We start from the raw sequence: 27,595 nt of genomic DNA, 5'->3' as shown, positions 1-27,595 counted from the left end.
TCTTTCAAGAATATGGAATACAACACACTGAGTGGTAAGTTTTGTGGAACATTTTAAAATAACATTTTGAAAGGTATTAATTCAAGCAGGTAAATAATAGCATTCCAAAGTCCCCATTGGGTATTCCCTAATATCACTTACAATTCTCGGTAAAGACTCAGTTCATCCAGGGATCTGCACCGTACACCTCTGCGGCTGGCCGGTGTAGCTGTTACAGAGAAGTCCATTGCCCTGCCTCTCTTTGGCTAAGATTCAATCTGGAAAAGATAGTCTGTGTTATGTCCCTCTATTGGTTAAAGTCTTTTCCCAGTATCCTTCAACTCTAGTCCCGGGTCTCTCAATGGAACCCATGTCTAGTGGCCCAGACTAATGAAGTTTCAGTGCTCTCTGACAGAATGAACACCTCTCTCCTGCCAGAATTGACAGGAAGGCTTGGTCCACCCAGAGTGCATAGCACCTCCACCCTGTGTCCTCCACTAAAGCTTTTGCTTTTACTCTCAGGGCTAGAACAATTAGTTTTGCTTCCTATCAAGGTTGGCCCCCCCCCAACTTCCTGCTCTTTCACCTCTGGGTGAATTAGCCACTTATATCCCCAAAGCACAGAGAAGTCTAAGATATACACAGTCTTGTCTACCACATCCTGCACTCAGTCATTCTCTAGCTATTCAATACTTGTGAGTCTTATTTCCCTCACCCAGTAATAACGTACCATCCCTTCTTAGGCAGATATAAGCTTTGCAGCTAAAGCAGAGGAGTTAAATCCAAGGTATGTTCAGGCTGATTACTGTTTTCACTGGAGAAATGGGATTCATACCCAGAAGGGACAGACTTGAAGTGGGTCAGGGATCCAATCTGTGATTGGATAGGCAGGCATGGAAGGTTTCAGCTAGGGTGCGTCACTCAATAGGAGTGCCAGAAAAGAACAATTTTAACAGTGAGTTGTTTTGATGGAGAACCTCTGAAACCTGAGGCCTTTGATTTTGGACAGCTTCAGTTCCCCTGAGTAAAAATAGTCCTTTTCACACAGGCACAAGACTTCAATGTGTCTGTTTAGGTAGAGGAGGAGAGAAAATCTGGACTGTGCCTTCCAGCTGACCCTGGGAACTGGACTGAGATGTACATGCCTGGATTTGTCAGTAGTGGTCCTCCTCACCAGCAGTCACTTTCATCCCAACACAAGACCAGGGTACCAACAATCCTGCCTGTGACATTTATTGGCTCTGTGAGGAAGAACAAGATTCTGGACTTCTCTGAGTCTCAGTTTTCTCATCTGTAATATGGGGATGAGTCAGCATAGCATCATGCATAGAGACACCATTTCTGAATTATGACCCAGTTTCAAGTCCTGCCTTTTCTTAGAAACTGGCTGTATGACCCTGAACAAGTTTCTTAGCCTGTCAGATCACTAGGCAACTTTTTAAGATAATAAGTTGCAGAGGGAGGTGCCCAGGGGCATTGGCAGAGGAAATTTCACATGGGGAGGAGCTATAAAATCATAAAACAGCCAAAAATTACAATATCAATACCTACCCCATAGGGTATTGGTAGGCTGAAATGAAATAATGTGCATAAGATGTTTTACAAATTTGAGAGCGGTAGATAAATATTAATGACCATTATTAGTTACCAGTTTAATAACTGTTAAACTGGAAAAAGGCTAGTCTGAGAGATGTCTTGTATAATCTGTCCTCTGCCATTCTTCAAGTATATAATTCACCTATATCATGGTGGGGCAAGTGTTCAGTCATCTCTTGTGGCTTAAAGTTTGAGAGTTTGTGCTTAGTATTAGGAGAGGCAGTGGGTGGAGTGGATAGAGACCTGACCTCTGAGGAGTCAAGGAGACTTAGATTCAAACCTAACAATGACAAATATTGACTGAGTGATACCAAACAAATCATTTTAGCATCTCAGTCACGGGCATCTCATGAAGACTACAAGGTGAAGAAAAAGTTCTGAACTGCTTTGGTAGAAGGAGTTTCCTCTCCAGGATTTCCCTATGTCATTGTAATCATGGGCCCAGTAAGAGAAGGAGAAGGTACTAAATGTTGTGCCTTCCTTTCAATAAAATAATGCATGTAAAGGTCTCTGTAAACCTTCAACCACTGCATGGATGTCAGTTATTTTTCCCTAAGTTCTTGCTTAGAAAACAGTAAGAATAACTAAAGAAGGGGTGGCTTATATTCCCTTGTTTTCACTGGATAGTCATCTTCCAGGGTTAAGCAGAAGTTTCACAGATTATAAAATGATTACATTATAGATTTAGAGTTAGAAGAGATGTAAGTGGTCATCTAGGCTAACTGCCCCATTTTACAGATGAGGAAAGTGAGGCCCAGAAAGATAAAGTGACCCACTCAATTTGAATGCAGGTCACCTAACTTTAAAACCAGAATCCTTTTTCACTGGACTGTGCTCACCTAGATGTGTCCCAGCATGCCAGAAAAGGTTATCTCCTAGACTAAAGAAGATAACTTTAAGGGTGACAGAAAATTGCATATTAGAACACAGAAGAGGAACTTGTCATAACCAGCCTAGTCCAAAGGCATTAACTGGGGAGCTAGGCAGTGATTTGGTAAAGATACCTATCACAGCAAGGCCAGTTAGAGACATTCATTACATTAGTAACAACGAAAGGATCCTCTGGGCCATCAGAACTTGTCAGACCAATACAGTCAAATTGTTATTAGAGTCAAGAATCCAAAAAAACACAACAGGAGACAAAAGATCAAGGTACAGTAGCAATAGAAATCAAAGTGATAAAATCGTGAGTTGATCCCCTATATCCTTGCTGACTGATACCTGCTTTTAGATCACACACTTTTCCAGGAATCCTGTGTTCCCACCCTGGCCTGGAAGCCAAGAAAGCTATACTTGACCTGGTCTACTATTTTGTAGCTTTCTGGTAAGTGATTTTTTTTTGTTGTTCTAGGCTATGAGAAAGCGTGAAACATGAGATTAGCATATCCTTAGCCCCCTTGTATTTCTTTGCTATTATTCAAAATAATTCTGAACCTCCCCATGGTTGAAAATTGCAAATAGCAATTGAAGAAAGCATTAGATAAGCACCCCCTTTGGAACACTGACTTGTCATGGTGGAAGAACTTGCGTAGTTTAATGAAACTATGAGCCATGCTGTGCAGGGTGTCAGTGAACTTAAATGAATGGGAATGGAATTAATTTAATTCAGGTGATCACTACATATACTACTGTAGGCAAAAATCCATGGAGTAACCCTCATAGTCAATAAAAGGGTATGAAAAGCAATGCTGGGGTATAATCTTAAAAATGACCAAATGATGTCTGTATGAATCCAAGGTAAACCATTCACCACAGTAATTAAGTCTATGCCCCAACCACTGATGAAAAAGAGCTATAAAGACCTAGAAAATATTCTAGAAAATATACCCCCCCACAAAAAAAATAAAAGATGCCATATTAAACATGGGGGATTGGGATGTTGAAGTAAAAAAAAGATAATTGGAATAACAGGCAAGTTTGTTCATGGGGTACAAAATAAAGCAGGGCAGAGACTAATAGAGATTTTTCAAGATAACTTTCTGGTCATAGCAATCACTTTTTTTCAACAACCCAAAAGGCAACTCTATATACATAGATATCAGCAGATAGTCAATATAGAAATCAGATTGATTATGCACTTTGCAGTCAAAGGTGAACAAGCTATACACAGTCAGTTAAAACAAGATTTAGAACTGACTATGGCCAAGATTATGAGCTTCTTATTGCAAAATTCAGATTTAAATTGAAGAAAGTAGGGAAAATCATCAGACTATATGGATATGACTTAAATAATATGCTTTATGAAGTAGAAGTGATGAATAGATTTAAGGGATTAGATCTGGTAGAGTTCCTGAAGAACTATAGACAGAGATTAGCAATATTGTACAGAAAGTAGTAACCCTCCCCCACCAAAAAAAATCCAAAGATAAAGAAAAGCAAGAAAGCAAAATGTCTGTCTTATGAGGCTTTATAAATATCTGAGGAAAGAAAGAAAGCAAAAGGGAAGGAAAAAAGGAAAGATATACCTAACTGAATGCAGAATTCCAGAGAATAGCAAGGAGAGATGAGGTTTTCTTAAATGAGCAATGAAAAAAAAAATGAAAAAACAATAGACTTGGAAAGACAAGAAATCTCAAGAAAATTAAAGATAGCAAGGAAATGTTTCATGCAAAAATGGGCATGATAAAGGACAAAAATGGTAAGGACTTAACAGAAGCAGAAGAGTTTGCAAGAATACACAGAAGAACCATATCACAGAAGAAAGAATTCAGCATCACTGATGCTACCAACTACCATAGTGTAGTTATTGATCTAGAGCCAGATATCCTGAAAAATAAAGTCAAGTGGCTTTAGGAAGCACTGCTAACAGCAAGTCTAGCGGAGGCAATGAAATTCTAGCTAAGCTATCTAAAATCCTAAAAAGATGATGATGTTAAAGTGCTGCATAGAATATGCCAGCAAATTTAGAAAACTCAACAATGACCACTGGATTACAAAATTATCAGTTTATGTCCCAATCCTCAAGGAAGGCAATGCCAAGAAATGTTCAAATTACTGAACAACTTCTCTCATTTTACATGCCAGCAAGGTTATGCCTAAAGATTCTGCAAGCTAGATTTCAGCAACATGTGAACCAATAATTACCAAAAGTATAGGCTGGTTTTCAAAGAGGCAGAGGAACTAGAGGCCAAATTGCCAACATTTGCTGGATTATGAAGAAAGCAATGGAATTGCAGAAAATCATCTATTTCTGCTTCATTGACTGCACTAAAGCCTTTAATTGTGTGGACCATAACAAAATGTGGCAGGTTCTCAAAGAGATGGAATTATCAAATCTTCTTGTTTCCTGAGGAGCCAAGAAGCAACAGCCAGAAACAAACATGAAACAATTGGTTGATTTAAGACTGGAAAAGGAGTATAACAAGGCTGTTTATTTTCACCTTATTTATTTAATTTATATTCAGAGTACAAAATACAAAAAGCCAGGCTGGATGAATCCAAAGCTGGAATTAAGTTATCTGGAGAAATATAAACAATTTCAGATAATGCAGATGCTACCACTCTGATAACAGAAAGGGAAGAGGAATTAAGAAGTTTCTTGATGAGGATGAAAGAGGAGAATGTAAAAGCTAGCTTTGAAGCTTAACATAAAAAAACCTAACATTTTGGCATCTGGTCCCATCACTTCCTGAAAACAGAGGGAGAAGAAATGGAAGCAATGTCAGATTTTATATTCTTGGGTTCAAAGATCACTGCAGATCATGACTGTAGCCATGTAATTAAAAGATGCTTGCTCCTTTGAAGGAAAACTATTGTGAATCTGGACAGCATGCTAAACAGCAGAGATACCACCTTGCCAACAAAGGTCTGTGTGGTCAAAGCTATGCTTTTTCCAGTAACAATATGTGGCTATGAGAATTGGACAATAAGGAAAGCTGAGTACCACAGAATTGATGCTTTCAAACTGTGATGCTGGAGAAGACTTTTGAGAGTCCGTTGGACAGCAAGGAGATCAAAGCAGTCAATACTTAAATAAATTAATTCAGGCTATGCACTGGAAGGCCAAATACTGAAGCTGAAGTATAAATACTTTGGTCACACAATGAGAAGGTGGGACTCACTGGAAATGACACTGGGAAAGATTGAAGGCCAAAGGAAAAGGGGATGGCAGAGGATAAGATGGATAGTGTCATGGAAACAATGAATATGAACTTGGACAGACTTTAAGAGATAATAGAGCATTGAAGGACCTGGCATACTATCAGTCCATGGTATCAGGAAGAGTCAGACATGACTAAACAGCTGAATAACAACAACAACAAATTGTATAAGCATACTTTCCAAGACTATTGCCCATTCCCTAAAGCTAGTGAATTCCCTACCAACAACTTAGTTTTACTGAAATGATAATTTGGCATCACTCTCAATTCCTTGTGGAAGCAGAATTAGACAACCTCTACCAAGCAAGCTGAGAAAGTTCTCAGGCTATATTGCTACTTGGTCAAATTGCCCAGTATTCAAAGGGTGGTTACCCCCTCTTTCCCTTGAAAAATGCCAACTTATTACATAGACCACTAGAGGAAAATCCATTTATTCCATAGGATAGTCAGATCCAAGTTTGAGAACCTATATCATCTAGTACAGGTCACTTCCCTGTTGAGATAGAATGTACCAGCCCCCAGACAGGAAGCATCAATGATACTTCTTTTTCTTCAGCATCTGCCATTTTGTATTCCTATGATTTGCAATACAATTTATTTTTAGATGGCATCCTTCACACCAAATACTGCCACATGTGAGTCAGTTATGAAGGAGAAAGGCTTTAAAGTCAATCTGGAAGATATTTCTATTTTCTCTCTCCCTCTCACGTTGTGAGAGTCTTCAAATGGGACTCTCTATAAAAATAAATGGCATCAAGCCCAAAACCAGAAAAAAATTAAGATATTTAATGAATATTTCATTCAAACAACAGAGAGATGTGAGCTTACCTCATTGCTCGGATGTGGACTGTGTGGTCAGCTGCCTCACACACTTGCAAAGCTTCCTCCAGACTGATACCCTCCATCCATACTCCACAGATAGAGAGGATATGATCCCTTGGCTGAAGGCTCCCTTCTCTGCTGGCTGGTGAATGTGGCACAATTTCCAGGACATAAATGCCCTGTACATCACCTTCAGCTCTTCTTGTTAGCTTCAAGCCTGCGATAATGAAATGGAAAAGAAGTGAAATTCAAATTTGCAGAGCCACACCATGCCTGAAAGGTACAGAAATAGGCATGTTGGGGAGGATTAAAAGTCCAGAAAGGCTCTTCATACAGGAGGAAGCCAGATAAAGAACAGGGCAGCACAGAATAGCAACCTTGGGGACACCTCAATGCACTGCCAGCCTTCTTTGATAAGAGCTAGGCATGCTGATAGGGCATCTTTCATTTGCTCAGAGGAACAAAATTTGGCTACTTACCTCTTTCTCGGTGTCTCAGTATTTCTCTCTACAACCACCCACTCATTACCCATGATATCCCCAGTTCCTAGGACACCAGACCCTTCTCCACATTAAATTTATGGATACAGTGACCCACTGCTATAGCAAAATAAAATGATAGGAAGAAGAATAATATTCTCACACGTACTAGAAAGAAATAGGACCTTCAATTTTCAATTACCCTCAAAACAGTTAAAAGAAAGAGTAATGTCCAAGAATGGCCTCATTCACACAGTAAGACTTATGAAGAGCTGATGAGAGAGAGCCAAGAGAATTTGCCAAAAAAGACACTTAAGGGACATGAGTAGGAATATGAGTACAAACATCAGATGGAACATTGCTGAGAATAAGCAGATCTGGTCAGGAGAGTTGGTTTGGAGACTGCCTTTCCCACTAGAGAGTATGTCCTATATATAAGACACTGAGTTGCTTCCCATGTCATACCTGGTTTGAGTTTTTAGGGCTTGTATTCAAACATATGACAGAGAATGCCTTCTAAGGCATAATTCCCTTCTCATCTCCTCATTCTCCCCTTACTGTCTCATAAACAATTTTGAAACTTGTCAATTCACTTTACATTAAACTTCACCTTTCTTTTTTCTTTACATTTACATATGAACTTCCATGTTTCTCATAGAATGCTAATCTATCTGGATATCATGTTCTTTATGTGTAGAATGGGAGGATCAGACTACATAATCACAAGGGTCTTCCCCAGCTCTAATATTCTATGATTGTGAGATGCCATAGTCAAAGGGCTTCATGCCATAGAACTACCTTATTCGGGTGGCTAGGTGGAGCAGTGAATAGAGCACTGGCCTTGGAGTCAGGAGGACCTGAGTTCAAATCCTGGCTCAGACACTTAACCCTTACTAGACATGTGACCTTGGGCAAGTCACTTAACCCCAATTGCCCTGCCCTCCCCCCTCCAAAAAAAGCAAAAAAAAAAAACTACCTTATTCAATTCAATATAGCAAATAGTACAGGGCACTATCCTTGGTTCTGAGAGAGCTACAAAGACATGACATAGCTCTTGCTGTCATGGAGTTTATAATCTAGTAGGAAGGTGGAACATATCTCAATCTAGTATGGACTGGAATATACAAAATATATACACTATAATACAGAATAGAACATGAGAAAGTGCTTTCAAGATCTACATATGATAACAGCACATTGGCAAGTATGTAGTAGCACTTAATAAATGCTTATTCATTGATTGATTTCTAATTGAAAGGACCAAGGAAAGCTTCATGGAACACATAGCATCTGGACTGCATCTTAAAGGATGGGCAGAATTTCAACAGTGAGAAATCAGGAAAATAGAAGGATGCAATGGCAGAGAGGTAGAGAATAATGTCTATAGGAAGTACATGAGCATTTATTAAATGCCTTCTATGTGCCAGGCACCATACTAAACACTTTATAAATACCCCATTTCAACCTCACAGCAAGAGGTAGGTATTACTATTATTCCCTCTTTGCAGTTGAAGAAAGTGAGGTAAACATGTCAAATGACTTGCCCAGGGTCATACAGCTACTAAATATCAGAGGACAGATTCGAACTCAGGTCTTCCTGACTCCAGGCCCAGGTTCTTACCCACTGTGTCACCTAGAAGTCTATGTTCCACCTAGTTGCCTGAAGCACCTAAATCACTGGGTTATTGTGAAACTCAATGAGATAATAGAATTCAAAGTACTGTGCAAACTTTTAAGTGCTTTGAAAATACCAATTACTGCTAAGATCAGAATGGGGCAGAACCTTAGGTGTCATCTTATTAAATATAAGTGTCAATGATGCTGTTTGTTTTTACATCACAGTCATTTCTAAAGACACTTCCTTTACACCCTGCTCCATATTTGATCCTTTGCTTACTGATTTGACCACTTATTTACAACAAAAGCAGTCAATCAGAAACAACTGATATGGTGATTGCTTCCAACAACATACAACCATTTTGTCTTAGTAGTTCTTCACATTACTCCCACCAGGAGAGAGGCATTTTTTTTTCCTTTGGGACCATTTTTCCAACTCCTTAATTTTACAGAGGAAGAAATTAAGATCCAGATGGAGTCGAATGACTTGTCCAAGGTCCTACAGTTGATTATATATTAGAAGTATCAACTTCAGTGAGTCAATTACCAACTATTTATTGAAAGTCAAACATATACAAAGTATTTTACTGAGCATTAATGGACAGCCTTTCGGGATATCAATGATATTAAGAGACAGAGGATAATACATGACCATAAGTTGCTTAACATGGAGAGGTAAATGTTTTGTTCAACAATGGGTAATGTAGAGAGGACGAAGAGTCAAGAAATATCACTTGCAACTTTGAAGAGAATCATAAAAATCCTGTGCCAATTTGATTAGTTTGGAGGACAAAGGGAGGAGGCATTTTCCTGGCAAGTATGAGTGTTAGCAAGAAACCTGGAAATCCAAATGCTGCAACTTAGAGAGAAAGTCTTGGGAAGAAAGCCTGGGTTTCATTTTAAACCCCAATCCAGAAGGGAAGCTAAAGGACCAGGTCTGAGCTTGGCAAGAGATAAAGTCATCTACTCAGTCTGAGTTATAGTTGAGAAATTATGAGGAAATCACACCCAGGAGATCCTTGGACATACAAGGGAGAGGGAGGAGGGAAAGCATTCATCTTGAATTTACATTCACTCATTTCTCTTCCTGAATGAAAATAAACAGCTCAAATTCTTAGCCTCCTGGCAGCTCCAAAGTTGTGATAACAGTGATAGATGTTCTTCATTGCCTTATTCATTAACTGCCCTGCCCTTGAAGCCTTGGAAATGGTGTACCAAGGAAGCAGTTCCTAGTCCTGAGAATGCTTGAAACCAGACCTGTAGCAGCAAGCACCCCAGCATCCCCAGGGTGGCTGCCAACACAGGTTCTTAGATCTGTTTTGCTAAAGAAAAGCAATTCAAAACGGGTTAAAAAGCTTACTTTAATCAATCAAACATATATCGTTTACCTAGTTCAGTGGGAAAAGGTCAGCACCCTGAACTTCAGAATATACAGAGGTTACAAGCATAAGTTACAAGAACATTTCAGCAGACAGGCTTCCAAACTGTCCAATCATTGCATACATCCATAGCTAATCACAGTTACCAGAGAGGGAAGCATGAAAATCTGGGTTTTCAAAGCTGGGGGGGCTCTCAACGGCTGCCCAGAGTCTCACCTGGTCAAATCACACAACACTTCTCAAAGTGAGCCCCAAAGCAAAGCCTCCCAGTAGGGCTTATATACCTTTCTCCTGGCTCAGAGAATGTAACAACCTTCTTGACCCACTGCCCAATCACAAAGTATCTCCTGAAAAACAAGCCTCCCACCACTTAACCTAGGGGTAGGGGAGATCTTCAAAATTTACATTCCTATAATAAGACTCAAAATTTCCTTTCTGAAAAGAGAGGGGATGCCCTTTTATTAAGGAATGGGAGACTGACAATAGATAAATATCACTGGACATTCTGACTTTAAGTCCTAGATCTGTCACTTGCTAAATGTGAAAGATAAATCCCTTCACTGCTTTCTCCAACCCTCAGTATCTATCATGAAAATGCTACTACTTGCATTATTAACCCCTTTTTTTGGAGCAATCAGGGTTAAGTGACTTGCCCAGGGTCACACAGTTAGAGTCTGAGGCCATATTTGAACTCAGTTGTTACTGATACCAGAACTGGTGCTCCATCCACTGTGTCACCTAACTGTCCCTCTATTAACCTCTTAATACTAGGTCATTACTATTGTTGTTGTTTGTTGCTGTTGTTTGTTCTTCATTTTTGAGGACAATGACATCAGGAAGAAAGACCTATGAAAACCATGAAATGATAGTAATAGACTGTGAGTTCCTGTAATCTTAACTATTGCTATTAATAAAATATTAACATGGAGAGGCAGGAAGTCAGATGACCTATTTGAATTATTTTTCTATCCTAATATAAAGGATTCAGAAAATCAGAAACTAAAGCATCTAGTGATAAATTTTTTTCAATTTTTTTTCTCCACTTTGTTTTTTGTAGCCTAAATGCCCTGTGGGTTGTTCAGGAAGGACAGAGAGGACAAACAAAAATTAAACACCTTTGTCCTGAGGGGAGGAGGGTTAAAAGCTTGTGGAAATAGGGATGGAAGGTGGGGAATAAGCATTTATGCAGCACCTTCTGTGTACCAGGAAATGTTCTAGGAGCTTTTCACACATCATTTAATTCTTTCAACAACCCTGGGAACTAAGTACTATTATCATTCCTATTTTACAGTTGAGGAAACTGAGCAATCAGAGGTTAAGTGACTTGTCCAGGATCACACATATAGTAAGCATCTGAGGCTAAACTCAGATCTTACTTACTTCAGGCCCAGTACTCAATGTAGTGCACCACTTAGTTATGTGAACAAATGTAAGTCATTTACTCTTTTTGACCACTTGTAGTGGCAGCCACACTGGCATCCCCAGATGGCTGCTAGCATAGGTTCTTAGATCTGCTTTACTAAGAAAGATAGCTGTTTAAGTGGTCAACAGTCTTTTCTAAATTACATTCATTAGTTCAAGGGAAAAATCAGCACCCTGAACTTCAGAGAAAATGCAAACAGAGAAAATACAAGCAGAGAAATAAAGACCAACAGACAGGGCTCTGACTGCCTGATTCAACTATACACTTTACATACATCCCTGGATTGAGAAAGCCTTTACATATGAACAACCGGGGAGCTCTGAACATACAGCCACTCAGAATTTTGACCAGGAAATCACAAGATTCTTCTCATAAGGGAGCCCCCAAAGCAAAACACCAATTCAGAGCATATATGCACCTCTTCAAGCCAGAAGGCATCACAACCCTGTGACTCAGTGCCTAATTAGAAATTAGCAAAAGGTGTGAAAGCCTTCCTATAAGCAAACCTCCCCTAAGTAAGCTTCCCTTAATGGGCTCCACATGAGGCCTATTAATGGGTGGGAAGATCTTAAATCCCATTAACATTACAGCACTGTGTGTTACTCAGCATGCCACTGAATAATAAAAATAGTAATACTAATACTAGCTAGCATTTGTAAAGCAGCAATTAAACTGCCGGTGCTGTGTTAAGCACTTTAAAAATATCATCTCATTTTGATCTTCACAACAACCCTGCCAGATAGGTGCTCTTTTACAGTTGAGAAAACTGAGGTAAATAGAAGTCAAGTGACTTTTCCAAGATCACACAGCTGATGTCTGGGGCATAATTTGGCTTCATATCTTCCTGACTACACCACTTAGTTACATCATTTCTGGAGTAGTTTCCAAAGAGATGCCAAGAATCAAATATATTATCAGCTACTTTCTAACTTAGGATCACGGTGTCATGCAATCACAGGTTTATATTTAGAAAGGACCATAGTGGTCATCTAGTCTTGATTTTACAGATGAGAAAACTGAGGCCCAGGAAAATTCAGCCCAAGGTTATATTATATGAATGGTATCTGATGGAACCAAGATTTGGAACCAGGTCCTCTGAGTTCATTGTTTCTCTCCTATTTCTTCACTAAAGAGAAATTCAGCTGAGCAGGACCATAACTGACTTCACCTTCACATATTTGTCCTAAGAAATAATAAATCATCTCATGTTGTTATTAGCTCTTTAAAGTTGAACAGCCAAATGAATTCACTGAGTCACACCTGCCAAAGTTGCCTACTTAGGATTACAGTCACTAGTGAGTTGAGATCACTAGATTCAACATTAATAATTAATATTTGTAATATTAATATTCATAATATTAATTAATATATAAAATAAATATTATAAAATAAACAATAATAAGTATCATTTATTGAATGCTTTAAGGTTTGCAAAGAACTTTAATAAATTAACATGTGAATCTTACAACAACCCTGTCAGGCACTACTGGTTTATTATCCCCATTTTACAGATAATAAAAATGATTCTCAAAGAGGATAGTTGGCTTGCCCATGGTGACAGAACTCTTAAGTATCTAAGTCTAGATTCACACCGCAGTTACTTAACTTCCAGTCTAGAATATCATCTGCTATCGCATGCTGTCTCTCTTGATGCCTAGAAAAGGCACAATGCAGACGAAGTAAGTGCTTAGAAAGCAGTGCTCTGTTCTCCACTCAGGTTCACCTACCAAGCTGCCCATCATTGTCTTTCACAAGGGCTATTTCAGGCACATCCTCTGGTCTGAGGACAGATGAATGGTCTTCCACAGGGTCAGCCACCATGTTCGGTTCAGAAGAAGCATCAGGGAGGAGGAGCACCTGGGTGTTGTCGTCACAGGAGATCCCATTCTCTCCATTCCCCTAAAACAAGAAGCGTATTATTAAATGATGAGCCATTTCATGCACTGAAAATGTCCTGTTCCCAGATTCCACCAAACTCAGTGATGGACCTTGGCCTTGGGAACAGAGCCAGCTCTTGACCACTCATCCTCACCTGTGAGGGCACAACTGTTCAGACTCACTTTCTCAAGTAAGTCCCAAATGTTCTCTTGTGACATCTGCTCTCACTAGGCAAAGTTTCTTGTCCTCACTCCCTGATCTTCTTCAGACACACAGACTCTATGCTCACACTTGCCTCACTCTAATCTCACATGAACACATACCCAGAATGCATTCTTTCCACAGTTGCTTCCTCCCCTCCCAAATTCCCTCTTAGACCATTCTCCCAGACTTCCAATCAACATATATCAAGCCTGGAGGCATTTGGTCCTAAATGCCCCCATGACGCTACTTCCTCCTTTAGTTGTCCTCACGTAGGTGGAAGACAAGAAGGAAATCTTTGCAGCACATTTGTGGGCCTTTCTTTTCCTCTTAATCATGCCATGTCCCAAGAACATGACAAATGAATTCAGTCAAATATGTGGAAAATAGGTTACTGCAAAGAATTATCTATCTACCTATCTATCTATCTATCTATCTATCTATCTATCTATCTACCTATCTATCTATATATATATATATATATCTATATCTGTATCTATCTATATATATATATGCATATATAGATATAGATATATAGCAGGGGCTGGATGAATAATTTATATACTCCAGACTTCCCCCACATACACCTAAGCTACACTCTGAGTTAACATAATACACATACAGACCACTCCACCATGTAGGACTTATCAGCACCCTACCCATAGAAGGCGATCGAATACATACCGTACACATACAAGATACGTAAAGGCACCTAGGATATTTTTACACATTTTTAAGAACAATCCAGCTCCTTTATATCTTAAGGGCATGGAAAGAGGGACGGAAATATGATCACATGCATTTATAAGATCTCATTTTGATAATCTCTGAAAAAAGTTACTCTATTATAAAGCACGACAGCTCTATTTAATATTGTGTATACAGACATAGATATGTCTATGTTTGTTATCTACATCTAACTCGTCTGGATCAGTGATTTCATTGCTATAGGAGACTGGTGATAAAGAAATGTCTTCTAAGCAACACAGGGGAAAAGCTCATCTACAGCTTAGAATCTTAGAGTTATGAAGGGCACTGGGAGGTTAAATTGTTTGCCTAAGGTCACACAGTTTGATCTATCAAAGGCTAGACTTAAACTCCAATCTTTCTGACTCCAAGGACCAGGTCTCTGTACAGTAAAGCAATGTGCCTTTCTTATTTATCTCTCTATCTATCCATCTATCTGTCCATCCATCTGTCTATCTATCTACCTATCTATCTATCCATCTACCCATCTATTGATCTATCTCTCTGTCTATCCATTTATCTATCTGTCTGTCTCTCTATCTGTGTGTGTGTGCATGTTACTTGAGGTTGCAATTCCAATCCTATATTAATTAGACTCTGATTATTTCCTAGGGCCTGTTTTCTCCTTCAGGCTTCTAAGTTCTAACAGTCACTTCAGTAAGAATGACTTCTCTCCATAAGTAGTTCTCCAGTTTGCTTCATGCTGTTGTGAATCCATAATTAATCATTTCAGACCATGTCAAAGGGACCTGACTTTCCTATCAATGGTGGCCCAGCACATTCAAAGCCTCTGTTTCATCTACTCCATTAACTTGTTGCTTCATATTTCAGATAAGAGCTAGGTCTTTTATGCAGAGAGTGATTTGAATTACAAATCTTTACCCTCCATATGTGTCTGCCTGCCATAGTCCTTAGAGACTAGCTTAATTATTTGTAGCAAATGGAGCTTCCCAGTTGAAGACTAGAAATATTTAGTACAAATAAAGGAAAGTGGAGTTTGGACAACATCAGAATAAAAACTAGTATGTTTTAGTCACAGTTTTTAGTGTTAGGCATTTTAACATGTACTCTTCTAAAGCCTACTAAAGCATTTATTTAAATTTCTTAACAATTCAGCAAATTTTTCTTACTTCATAGAGCAGATAGGAGGCTCTTCACAAATGATTACAGGCCTCTTGTAGAACCCAGGACTCTCATTTTCTGTGTTCTTAACCTAACTTGCTACATATGCAGCGTTCTCTCACTCCCTAGTTCCAGATTCTCATCTTTATACTTTCTTAGTATAGGCTCATACTATGAACCCACCCTCTAATGTCTCCCTTAACTTGATAAAACCATATACTATTCCTGAACTTGGTTTCTAGCTTGATTTGAATTTACTCCAACATAGGAATTCAGCAGAGAAGACCTAAGCTGTTATCCCTTGATACCATTTCCCCAATATATTTCTATACAGTCAATTATCAGCACAAAATAGGAAAAAGTAAGCCAGAGCTTAGTACGTGAGAGGAGAAGGGTCAGAGAAGAAGGCAACTGACCTCAAGTAGGTCTAATTTCTATAGAAAACTAAACAGGTCTTAAAAGTGAGTATAATCAGGCCAAGGAGAACGCCATTCTGCATATGGATGACCCAACTGATAGGCACTTCAACCATGAGTGAGATAAAAAGGGCAACAGAGATGACTTGGAAGAACCCTACTATATGGCATGAGCTCTGAAGAATCTGTCCCACAAGGATGAATTGCTACCTACCTTGGAAAGGTCATTCTCTGCATCCATGGTCTCCTCCAGGTCTTCCCACTCATCCTCACTATTACCAGATTCCTCAATAGGCAAGGATACCAAGTAAGTCCTAGATGTGCAAAATGGTGGCTGAAGAGTGGTCCCTGAAGGTGCTTCCAACCATCCTCCATAGGAGAATGGAATTGCAGATGTAGTACTTATAGTAAGATATTCTTCATCACCAGGGTTGGAAGTAAACTCAGGGCGACCATACTTGTGACATTCATCATAGCTGGTCCTTTCAAATTCAGGGCTTAAAAACAAGAAATCTATATATATCTCAACATTTTATGATCAACTTCTCACTCTACATTCATATTTCTGCATACTAATCTCAAAAAGAAAAACATTAGGGTTGTGTCAAATGGTCTCCTAGAATAAAACGTGTACTACAGCTAAGTGGTGCCATAGTACACAGAGCACAACTTCCAAGTTCAAATCCAACTTCAGACATTTGCTGTGTGACCCTGGGCAAGTCACTTAACCCAGTTTGCCTCAGTTTCCTCAGCTGTAAAATTGGAATCATCATAGTACCCACCTCTGAAGGCTGGAGTAAATGAGATAATATTTAAAGAGCCTACTGGCATGGTGCCTGGAATATAGTAGGCTCTACATAAAAGACTGTTTACCATTATCCTTATTATTAATTTTACTTTCTTCTCTTTTGGATCCTATGGTAACTGAGTCTTTCTAGACTCTGCCCCCCACCCTTCCCAGTTCCTAATACTTCTCCTACCAAAAAAAATCTAGTTTGCATAATGAAAGGCATGGCATACTAGATAGAGACCTGACCTTGAATCCAGGGAATGCCTGGATTCAAGTTTTGCCTGGCCTCAGGCAGCCCATCACATCCTCCAGTGGGAATGAATCAAATCAAAATATAATTAGGAAATATTTAACAAAATAAATTAAAATACAATAGAACATTTGTTGTTGTTCAGTTATTTCAATCCTGTCTGACTCTTGTTGGCAAATATCCTGGAATAATTTGCCATTTCCTTCTCCAGCTCATTTTACAGTTGAGAAACTGAGGCAAACAAGGTTAAGTGATTTGTCCAAGGTCATACAACTAGTAAGTGTCTGAGGTCACATTTGAACTCAGATACCCCTAACTCCAGGCCCAGCACTATATCCACTCTACCACCCAGTTACCCTTAACAATAGAACATAGGTAATGTTAATGTATGAATTAATGAATGACTTTCTGAGTCAATATACAGCCTGCAGGGTCCCTTATGCACTGATTAGTGGCTCTGTTTCTATAAGTCTGACACCACTTACAGAACACTCTAAAACCATTATCTGAAGTCAGGTTGCTGATCCACATTGGTGGAAAGAGTCTGCTCACCCAGGAGTTCCATAGACCAATGAAATCACAGGTCCTCTTCACTGTATATAACCATATATGTGTATATTTTCCCCCATTCGGGGAGGAAATTTGCTAGGAATAATACCTGAACCATGGGAATAATTTAATAAATATGTCTCTATTAATTGATTTGTGAGTTTTAATAATAATAATTAGCATTTACATAGCATTCTAAAGTTTGCAATACACATTTACATGTTATAATATTTGAATTTCATAACACTCCCCCATGAGGTTAATACTGTAGACTTTATTATCCCCATTTCACAAACGAAGAAACTAAGGCCCAGAGGGATTAAGTGACTTATCTGTGGTCACATACCTAGTGACTGTCAGATGCAGGGCTTGAACCCAGGTCTTCCTGATTCAAAGTCTAACATTCTCCCCACACTGCACTGTATTCATGGAAAGGAACAGAACTTTAAAGTATCTAAGAGTTTTGCCACTGATGGAGGAAAATAAAGAATCTCAAATCCCTTTATACAACAATATTTTTTCTCAAAACTCTTCAAGATCCCTTATGGAGAAGACTGTGAGAAAGTTTAACCCTCTGAAATAAAGATCAGCCTTTGAAAAACAATAACTCCTTCTGAGAAATGCAGCAGGAAGATTGTTCTATGAAGATTCATTGTCTGGTGAGAGAGTTGAAAGACATATACAAGCAGAAGAGCCCAATGGAGAGGTTTCCTGGCATTCCTTTTATTTAAAAAGATGTTCTCTACTGACAACAAAAGACAGCATGTTTAGAGGTGGCAAAAAGAAAACATCTATGAGGAAAAACAAAGAGACAGCTCAAAAATCAAAAATAAAGCAATGCTCCATTATAGCACTTTCCAGCTGCTGGAAATTACAAGATTTAAAGGCAGCTGGGTGACTCAGTTGGCCTGGAGTAAGGAAGACTTCAGTTCAAATCTGATCCCAGACACTTACTAACTGTGTGACTCTGGGCAAGTCACTTAACCCTGTTTGCCTCAATTTCTTCATCTATAAAATGAGCTGCGGAAGGAAATGGCAAGCCATGCTAGTATTTTTGCCAAGAAAAACCCAAATGGGGTCGAGAAGAGTTGGACATGACTGAAACCATTGAGAACACTGAATTTGAATAACTTTATATTTTTTCTATATATAACTTTTCTTTCCCCTTACCCCTCAGCTATTGTATTCAAAATTCATCCCCAGATTCTTCCTCTTTGTCACAACCTGTCACAAAGCCTTCAAGTCTTTTATCAACTAAGCTCCTTGAGGTCAGGTACTGATTTTTTTTTCTTTGTATCTCCAGTACCTAGGGACTGCCTTGAATGGAGTAGGTTCTTAATAAATATTGGATCCAATTGACTTGAAATGAATTAAATTCATTCTTTTGTAACCCTAATCCCAAAGCCCATTGGTATGGGACTCTCTCCTTATTGGTGGAGACTACTGCTTTCATTTGCATAAGGGGGCAAGGCAGAGTTGATGAGAGCTTTAATAAAGCCAATAAACACCAGTTGGCTTTGAGACTTGGGTTACACTCTTCCCCAAGTCTTCACACAATTAATATTCCCTACAGAAGGAAGATAGTACTATCTTTCCAGACCTTCCCTGTTCAATCTGACATCATGAGCAAGTTTTTGTGTTTTTTCTAGCTTTTTAATGATTTATTATTATTGAAATTGAGCCTCAGTACAATTAAATTTTCTTTGCAGTCATTTACATTTATATATAAGAAATTCACCCCCATAAAAATAGCACACCAACTTTTCAAGCACTTTCTATATCTGAATCAGGACTCATCTGTCCAGAAACTCTTATTCACATTTATTGTTATGCAGTGGTGATTAGCACATTACCTTGGTTCTGTGGCCTTACAATTACAAAACAAATCTGTCCCATTGAATTGTAGTAGGTATCTGCATACATCACATGTAGAAGGGATAAATTATACTGGCTGCTTTCTCTGTTCACATAATCTATTGCTAAAAACTGTACAACTAGATCCAAATTAATGTGAATAATGAATTCCCTAAAGTGGTCACATTATTCAAATTCACACTGCATATTTCCATTGGGCTTGAACCAATTGTCATATTTCATATAGTCATAACTTTGAATAGTGTGAAAATGGAGGCTATGTGACCACGTTAGGGGATTCGTCACTCAAACTAATCAGGACCAACCTATAAAGAGCTCTTTCTTTTCGATGATACTTTTAACTGGGGAAGAAAAAAAAACTCCCCAAAGTTCTGCTCTGATGCTTTATCACATTGAGTAGATGACCTTGGGTTCATAATAACAGAGAATAACTAGCATTTATATGGCAGTTTAAAGTTTAGAAAGCATTTTATATATTATCTCATTTGATCCTCATAGAAGCTTCATAAAGTAGGTGCTATTTCTATTCCCATTTTATTGACAAAGAAACTGAGACTGAGAGGTTAGGTGACTTGTCTAGGGTCAATTGGTCAGCCAATAAACATTTATAAGGCATCCACTACATGTCAGGCATAGTGCTAAGCACTGAAGATACAAAAAAAAATAAAAGGCAAGATAGTCCATACCCTCAAGGAAATTACAATTTAATGGAGGAGACAAAACATGCAAACAACAATGTATAAACAAGCTATATAAGGAAAAACAGGAAATAATTAAGAGAAAAGGCTCTAGAATTAAGAGTGAGTTAAAATATTTCCTGTAGAAAGTGGGATTTTAACTGGAACTTGAAGGAAGCCAAGGGAGCCAGGAGGCAGAGATGAGGAGGGAGAGCATTCCAAGAATGGGGGACAGCCAGTGATAGTATTCTTGTTTGGGGAACAGCAAGGAAGCCAGGATCACTAGATCAAAGAGTATGGAGAGGAAGAGTATAAGGTGGGGTGGGAATAGGTTACAAAGGGTACTGAATGCCAAACAAAGAATTTTATGAATCACCCGAGTTAATTAAATAGGAGGGTGATGTGGTTCGGCCTATACTCTAGGACAATCACATCGACAATGGAGTGGAAAATGGACTGCAGTAAGGACAGGCTTGCGGCAGGCAGATCACCTAGCAGGTTATTGCAATAGTTCTGGCATGAGGAGATGAAGTCTTGTGCCAGGGTGGTGATAGTATCAGAGGATAGAACAGAGCATATTCAAGAGATGCTGCAATGGTAAAAACCAACAGGCCTGGCAGTTGATTGAGTATGGAGGGGAAATATTGTAAGGAGTCAAGGATGATACCTAGGTTTCAAACCTGCGTGACTAGAAGGATGCTCACAACAAGAAGGGAAGTTTGGGAAGAGGAAGAGTTGGGGTAGAGGTAGATTATGAGTTCCATTTTGGACATGTTGAGTTTAAAATGTCTACTGGTCTAACAGGCAGTTGGAGATACAAGATTGGAGATTAGGAGAGAAGTTAGGCCTGGATAAGTAGATTTGAGAATCATCAGCAAAGAAACAATCATTGAATCTATGGGAGCTGAGGGGATTACTGAGTGAAACTGTATAGAGGGAGAAGAGAATAGGGCACAAGACAGAATCCTGTGGGCTACCCATGGTTAGCTGGTCTGATCTGTATGAAGACTCAGCAAACGAAATTGAGGAGTATTCATATAAGTAGGAAGACAACAAGGAGAGAGTAGTGTCCTGAAAACCTAGAAAAAATAGTTAAGGAGAGTATAATCTACTATTTCAAAGGCTGCAGAGGATTGGGAAAAGGTTCTTAGAGGCGGCAATTAAGAGAGCATTGGTAATTTTGGAGAGGACAGTTTTAGTTGAATGATGAGGTTGGAAACTAGACTGAAGAAAGTTAAGAAGAGAGTTAGAGGAAAGGAAGTAGAGGAATCTATTATAGATGTGAACTCTCAAGGAGTTTAGCTCTGCAAGGTCAGAGAGACATGGAACAATAGCAGGGATAGACAGGTCAAGTGAGGGTTTCTTGAGGATGGGGGAAGCAACAAGTAAACGGGGCAGATTGAAGAGAAGTGAGAGAGCGGGGATGATAGAGAGGTCAATCTTTTGGAGAATATTGGAAGGAAAGAGATCACTTGTGCATATATGAGGGTTGGCTTTGGCAAGAAGAAGAGCCATCTCCTCTTGTGAGACTGGGACAAGTGAAGATCAGTGGCAGCCAATCAGTGCCTGAGAGGGGATTTGAATTAAAGTCTTCCTAACTCCAAGTCTAGTACTCTATCCAATACACCACCTAGCTACCTCTTAAAGGACATACAAGTGAAACATGAGATTTGACCAGTCTCTACAAAGCTGGAAGAGTTTTGAGGAATGGCAGTGACAAGCCATTATCTATGTCTGTTGTCCAAAGACCAGCCTAGCCAACCTAACCAAGCTTAAATAGGTTCATCACCAAGTTGGCCACAGGGTGATGAATTTTTTTTGCCACAGAACTTCTTAAAGTTCACCTACTAAGTCATTGAAAGAGCTATATTCTGTGTCATTAGAAGGTGTACCCATGCCAGTGAAATAGCAGATCCTTAAAGTATTAAAGCATGGAGAGAAATTATTTTAAAAATACAAAATACTGGGGCGGCCAGGTAGCACAGCAAGTAAGAGCACCAGCTCCAGTGTCAGTACGACCTGGAGATCGAATCCCGGGCTCAAACACTTAGCATCCACCCAGAAACACCTAGCCGTGTAACCTTGAGCAAGTTACTTAACCCCAATTGCTAAGGGGCAGCCAGGTGGCTCAGCGAGTAAGAGCACTGGCCCCAGTGTTGGGATGACCTGGGGATCAAATCCCGGGCTCAGATACTTAGCACCACACCCAGAAATAACTGGCTGTGTAACCTTGAGCAAGTTACTTAACCCCAATTGCTTAAAAAAAAAATACAAAATACTTAGACCAAATAACTGTTAGTTACTTGCTCTCCTCTTTGTATGAGAAGATTAACTATCATAAACTCACAGAAGGAAGCCCTCCATAGGTTTACAAAAGTTTTGGAAAACAATTCTACCATCACAGGATAGTATAGACAGGGCTTTCTCCCCTCCATAGATGTCCAAAATATTTTGTCTTATCCTATCAATCCAAGTGATTGAGATAAACATTCGATAAAGCTTCTCAGCATTAAATAATTAGAGATATAGATTTAGAGCTAGAAGAAACCTTAGAGACTATCAAGGTCAACCTTTCATTTTTCAGATAAGGAAACTGAGTCTGAGAGAAGTTCACTTTCAGTAATCTCAATTTTTCATAAGTCAGTGCATAGAAGAGAACAGAGGAAAGTTCAGAAAAGGATAAACAGAACAGTTTTGAAAGTAAAATGCGGAATTCATCATGTACTTTTAGAAGAAAAAGCAAGGAGTATGAAATTGAGATTTGTAGTTTTATGTACAATCCTCTTTTTGTGTTCTATGTATTTGAAAATGCTTGATTCTGGGGTTTTGTTCATGGTTAAGTTCAGAATAAAATTTGTTAAAATTATGTCATAGTTCACCATTCCATTCATCATCCACTATTGTCTCACCCATAAACTTTGAGTTGGAAAGATTTTAAGAGACTGTCTAGATCAAATTCCTCATTTTATATGTGACTGAGGACCAAGGAAATTGTGACTTTTCCAAGATCACATAAGTGTTTGAACCCAGGTCTTCTGACTTCCAGAGCTAATACACTTGTCTCCCAAATGTGAGTGTGCATGTGTGTGTGTGTGTGTAATATGATGTTAATTCACACTTATGCTCTTTACCCATTTATTTCTTGGTAAATCCCCATTTGAGAGCACCAAACAGTGATTTGGGAAGGTGAAATATAATAGGAAGAGAAGAGAGTCAATCATCTTACGTTAAAAAAAAAAAAGAAAAATAATAATATCCCTAACGCTGTCTTTTATACAGTACAATCAAACTGTCCCTGTCTTTATGTCCCCATTTCCACATATTACCTTTCAAGCTGAACTTTTAAGACTTCTTCCCTTTCAAAATTAGAGAGTGATTGATGGATGAAAGATTAAAGAACAAAAAACTTTCTGTACTTCCCTCAAATTTCTACTCCAAACCTACTGAGCTGACAGTATCATGTCCTGCTAAGAAGACTGAGACCATTTGGCATGTTCTTCCTCCTCTCCATCACAACCACTCCATCTTTTCACCAGTTCTTTTCTCAGATTCCTCCTGTCTTCCCTCATTGCCAAGGTTAAATTTTGTTCCATTGACTTCATAACCTTCCACATCCTAATAAATCAGATCCATGAATGATTTCATTTTTCTTCAACATGGTTAATATATCTCTCTTTACCTACCTCTTCCTGTATTCCTACAAGCACACTCCCAAATCGATTCAGTCCTAGTGCCTACTATGTGCTGGGCACTGTGCTAAGTGCTTGGGATACAAATAAGAAAAAGAAGCATAGTCCCTGCCCTCAAGAAGCTTAAAATCTAATAGGGGAAGACAACACACAAAAGAAAGTTGGAAAGGATTGAGGGACACCAAAGGGTACCCAGCATGGGGAACATCTGTGGAGTTCAAACTAAGCAGAGCTACATAAGGAAAGTAGGGAGTGAGTTAGAAAGTCCAGATCCTGCCCTCTGTAAAGGAAAGCTTTTGGAGGACTTTAGTGTTCCACCTTCTAGGCCTCCAACCAGAGAGTAGAGGAGGCTGAGGAAGTAGGAAAATGCCATCTCTGTGCTATGCCATAGGATAGGTTAGAGGAACTGGTGTTGCTTAGGCTGGTGAAGAAAACACTTGGGGAGGATATGATAGCTGCCCTAAAGTATATGAAATTCTGCCAGGTAGAAGAATTATTCTTGTTTGGCTTGGCTTTGGAGAGTGGAAGTGGAACTTTGTGATACAAGCCACAAAGAGCTAGACACTAGCTTGCTTAGGATGGATTCCCTAACAATCAGAACTGTCCACAAGTGAATGTGTTGTCTCCAAAACCCAGAAGATTTCTGTTTGGGTACAGGTTAGACTAGATGGTCTCTGAGGTCTCTTCAGACTTGAAGATTCTATGTTCTATGATTTTATGAATAATCCTACCATATTGTCTCAGACAGTTTCCTTAGGATCTAAAGAAGTATTAGGAAGAAATAAAGGTTCCTTTGTCATCAGGGTGCATTAAAAAAAAATACCAGACAGGCAGCTAGGTGGCACAGTGAATAAAGCACCTGCCCGGGAGTCAGTAGGACCTGTGTTCAAATCCAGCCTCAGACACTTAACATTTACTAGCCATGTGACCTTGGCCGCCTTACCCCCTCCAAAAAAGCAAAAAAAAAAAAAATACTGGACATGGATGGCGTTAGAGGACCAGGTTTCAAACCCCCGTCTTTTCAAACACTGTCTAGCTTTATGACCTTGGATAAATAATGTAACCTCATTGGGTCTTAGTTTCCTTATCTGTAAAATAAAGAATTTGAACTCAATGGCCTCAAAGATACCTTCTAACCCTATACATATGATCCTATTATCATGTAAATTCTCTCCCAAAGAGGAAAAGTATTACTGTGTGTCAAAGGAGAAAAGGACATCACAATTTATAGTTAGCTTATTTGAATCTGGAGTTGGAGGCAGAGACAAAGGAGATCTTTCTGTCAAGGGAAGCTTTTGTGACACCAGTGGTTCTCAGGAATAATGGAAATAGGGTATCACCTAGTGAGATGATTCCCCTAGCCTAGCATAGCCTCACTAGATTGATAATACAGGGAAGATAGTATTTCCTGCCTGATAGGGGAAACGGATTCATTCAATGGCAGGGAAAGTACATATTATAACGGAGTCTTGGTTTTAAGTCAGAGAACCTGGGTTCTAAGATTTCTTAGACCTTCTGCTTTTGTCTTTCTTTGTAACCTCAGTGTTTGGCACAGTGCCTGGCACACAATAAGCTTTAATAAGTGCCTTTTGACTGACATGTGTGATGCTGGGCAACTTCTTTGGACTTCAGTTTCCTCCTATGTAAAATGAAGGGACTAAATTAGATCTCACTGAAGGGCAGAGGATAGGGGGCTAGATTTGTTTTCAGGAAGACTGAGTTCAAATCCTGCCTCAGACATTTACTAGCTGTGTGACCCTGGGTTACTTAATTTTTGTTTGCCTCGGTTTCCTTATTTGTAAAATGGAGGTAATAGCACCTACTTCCTAGGGTTGTTGTAAGGATCAAATAAGATATAGTTGTAAAGCTACTGAAGTGTTATGAAATGCTGGCTATGAGGAAGAGAGGGAGAAGAAGGAAGATGGTGATGATGATGATGATTTCTATGCCCTAGCTTAACCTTGCCTGATAGCAACACCTGGCACCATTTGTTGGGAGGGAGCATCACAGATCCTAGCAATAGGAAACTACAGGAGGATCCACTATAAGGAATTATATCTAATGACTCCTCTTGGGTGACACTTAGCAGCAGAGCTAGAGAAGCCATGCCCAATGCATTGCCTGAAGTAGCCTAATGGACACTAGGGAGCACTGTAGGAAGAGTTGAGCTTGGCAACACCAGCTGGAAACACTGATGTGGAACATACCTCTTTCTTCCTGTAAATGCTTGAGGAGCTATATGAGCCTCTGGGAGAAGAGCTGCTCATTGGAGAGTGGCTCTTATTTTCCATGAATTCTATTGTGGATTCTATTTTGGTTTTTTTTTTCTACTTTTCCATAAAACTTTCCATCTTTAATTTCCTGAAATCTGTGCTCATGAGTGAAGAATTCACATCAGTATACTTTGTCTCAGGCAGCGATCTCAAGTTGGCAATAAGCCAAATGAGCTAGAAAATCTTTGGAGTCATTCATATAATTCAGTGATCTCTGAAGCAAAAGATACATAATGATCAAGGTCCAAGTTAATGTCTAGAAAATTTCCATGGCAGAAACAGAGCTGAGACATTAATGTGTCAGAACTCTTGGGCATCAGTGCCAGTAGGTATCTACTACCTTCTAGGATATTGGTCCTTTAGTGATGGAGCAGTTTGCTTGACCTACCACCTACATGAGAGGCTCTTCAACATTTAAAAAAAACTCTCTACGATCTAGTTTAGGCACTTTCTCCAGACCAATGGGCACTCAAGAAGAAGAACTAAAAACTACACGGATTTGGGATTGAGGTTCTTGAACTCCTCTTTCCCACTGCAATTGTCCTCTGGAAAGGGGCTAGCAGAACAATTCAAATGTTAATTCTTGTTTCAGAGGCATTCTTAGAATGAGAATTAAGTTGAAATTTCTTGGATGTCTTCTGTAAAAGGAACAGCTTTGAATGGCTTAAAATCTCTTTATCGATGCAATGATTAATCATGATTCCAGAGTACTAAGAATGAAAAATGTTATTCACCTCCTAATAGAGTGTAACGACAAGCACCCTATTATACCCAGGATGACTGCTAGCACAGGTTCTTTGATCTGTTTTTCTAAAGGAAAGCAACTCAAAAGGAGTCAACAATCTTACTTTAATCAAACATATGTGTATATATATATATATATATATGTGTGTGTGTGTGTGTGTATGTATGTATGTATAAATGTGTGTATGTGTATGTGAATATACATACATACATATGTGTATATATATATATATATTTTTTTTTACTTAACTCAGAGGGAAAAGTCAACATCCTGAACTTCAGAAAAAATACAAACAGAAATTACAAGTAGAAATAATAGCATAAAGACCAGCAGACAGGGCTTCTAACTGTCTGATTAAATAATACATACATCACAGATCAAGAGACAGATCCAACAGTCATTAAGTACATACATAGTTACTGGAGAGAGAAGCACCAACATCTAGGTTTTCAAAGCCAGAGAGCTCCTTAATGGCTACCCAGAGTCTCATCTGGCCAAATCACAGGTACACTCTTTCAGTGAATAAGCCCCAAAGCAACATGCTAATCTCAGAGAACATATACATTTCTTCAGGGTCAGAGGGCATCACAACCCTCATGATCCACTGCCTAATTACAAAGTAACAAGAGATGTGTACCTTCCTGAAAAACAAGCCTCCCCTAATTGAGCTTCTCTTGTGAAGCCTATTAATGGGGGAGGGGGGGAGGGTGAAGATCTTCAACTCCCATTAACATTACAGAGAGATGAATTTCATATGGAAAATAAGACATACATTTTTGGACATGGACAATGGGATAATATGTCTTCTTTAATTGTATTTGTTATGAGGATTTTGTTTTTATTTTCCTTTCAGTGGGTGGGATAAATTCTTGTTAACTGATTTTTTTTTTTATTTTTAAAGGAGTTTGATATTATATTCAACAAAGAAGAATGTAATAATTACTTGATAATTTCAAAGCACTATGGTAAGTGCTGGAACAAAGAAGAA

At 39.0% G+C, this 27,595-nt stretch overlaps 1 protein-coding gene across 1 annotated transcript in view; it reads right to left on the bottom strand.

The window, feature by feature from the left end:
* FRMPD2 (FERM and PDZ domain containing 2) overlaps positions 1-27,595 on the bottom strand; it is a 279,466-nt gene that overhangs the window by 137,300 nt on the left and 114,571 nt on the right. Inside the window, exons 28-30 of the mRNA XM_069067069.1 lie at positions 15,974-16,256; positions 13,123-13,294; positions 6,504-6,714 (exon numbers count right to left, since the gene is read on the bottom strand). Coding sequence (XP_068923170.1) covers positions 6,504-6,714; positions 13,123-13,294; positions 15,974-16,256 — 666 coding nt within the window. The remainder of the gene's footprint in view (positions 1-6,503; positions 6,715-13,122; positions 13,295-15,973; positions 16,257-27,595) is intronic.

Source organism: Petaurus breviceps, unplaced genomic scaffold (assembly GCF_028583685.1).
Source record: "Petaurus breviceps papuanus isolate PSGF00001 unplaced genomic scaffold, PetGlider_PUasm1.0 90740, whole genome shotgun sequence".
NCBI lineage: Eukaryota > Metazoa > Chordata > Mammalia > Diprotodontia > Petauridae > Petaurus > Petaurus breviceps.
Note: the sequence above shows the minus strand (reverse complement) of the source record. Positions and strands in the feature narration are given on the sequence as shown.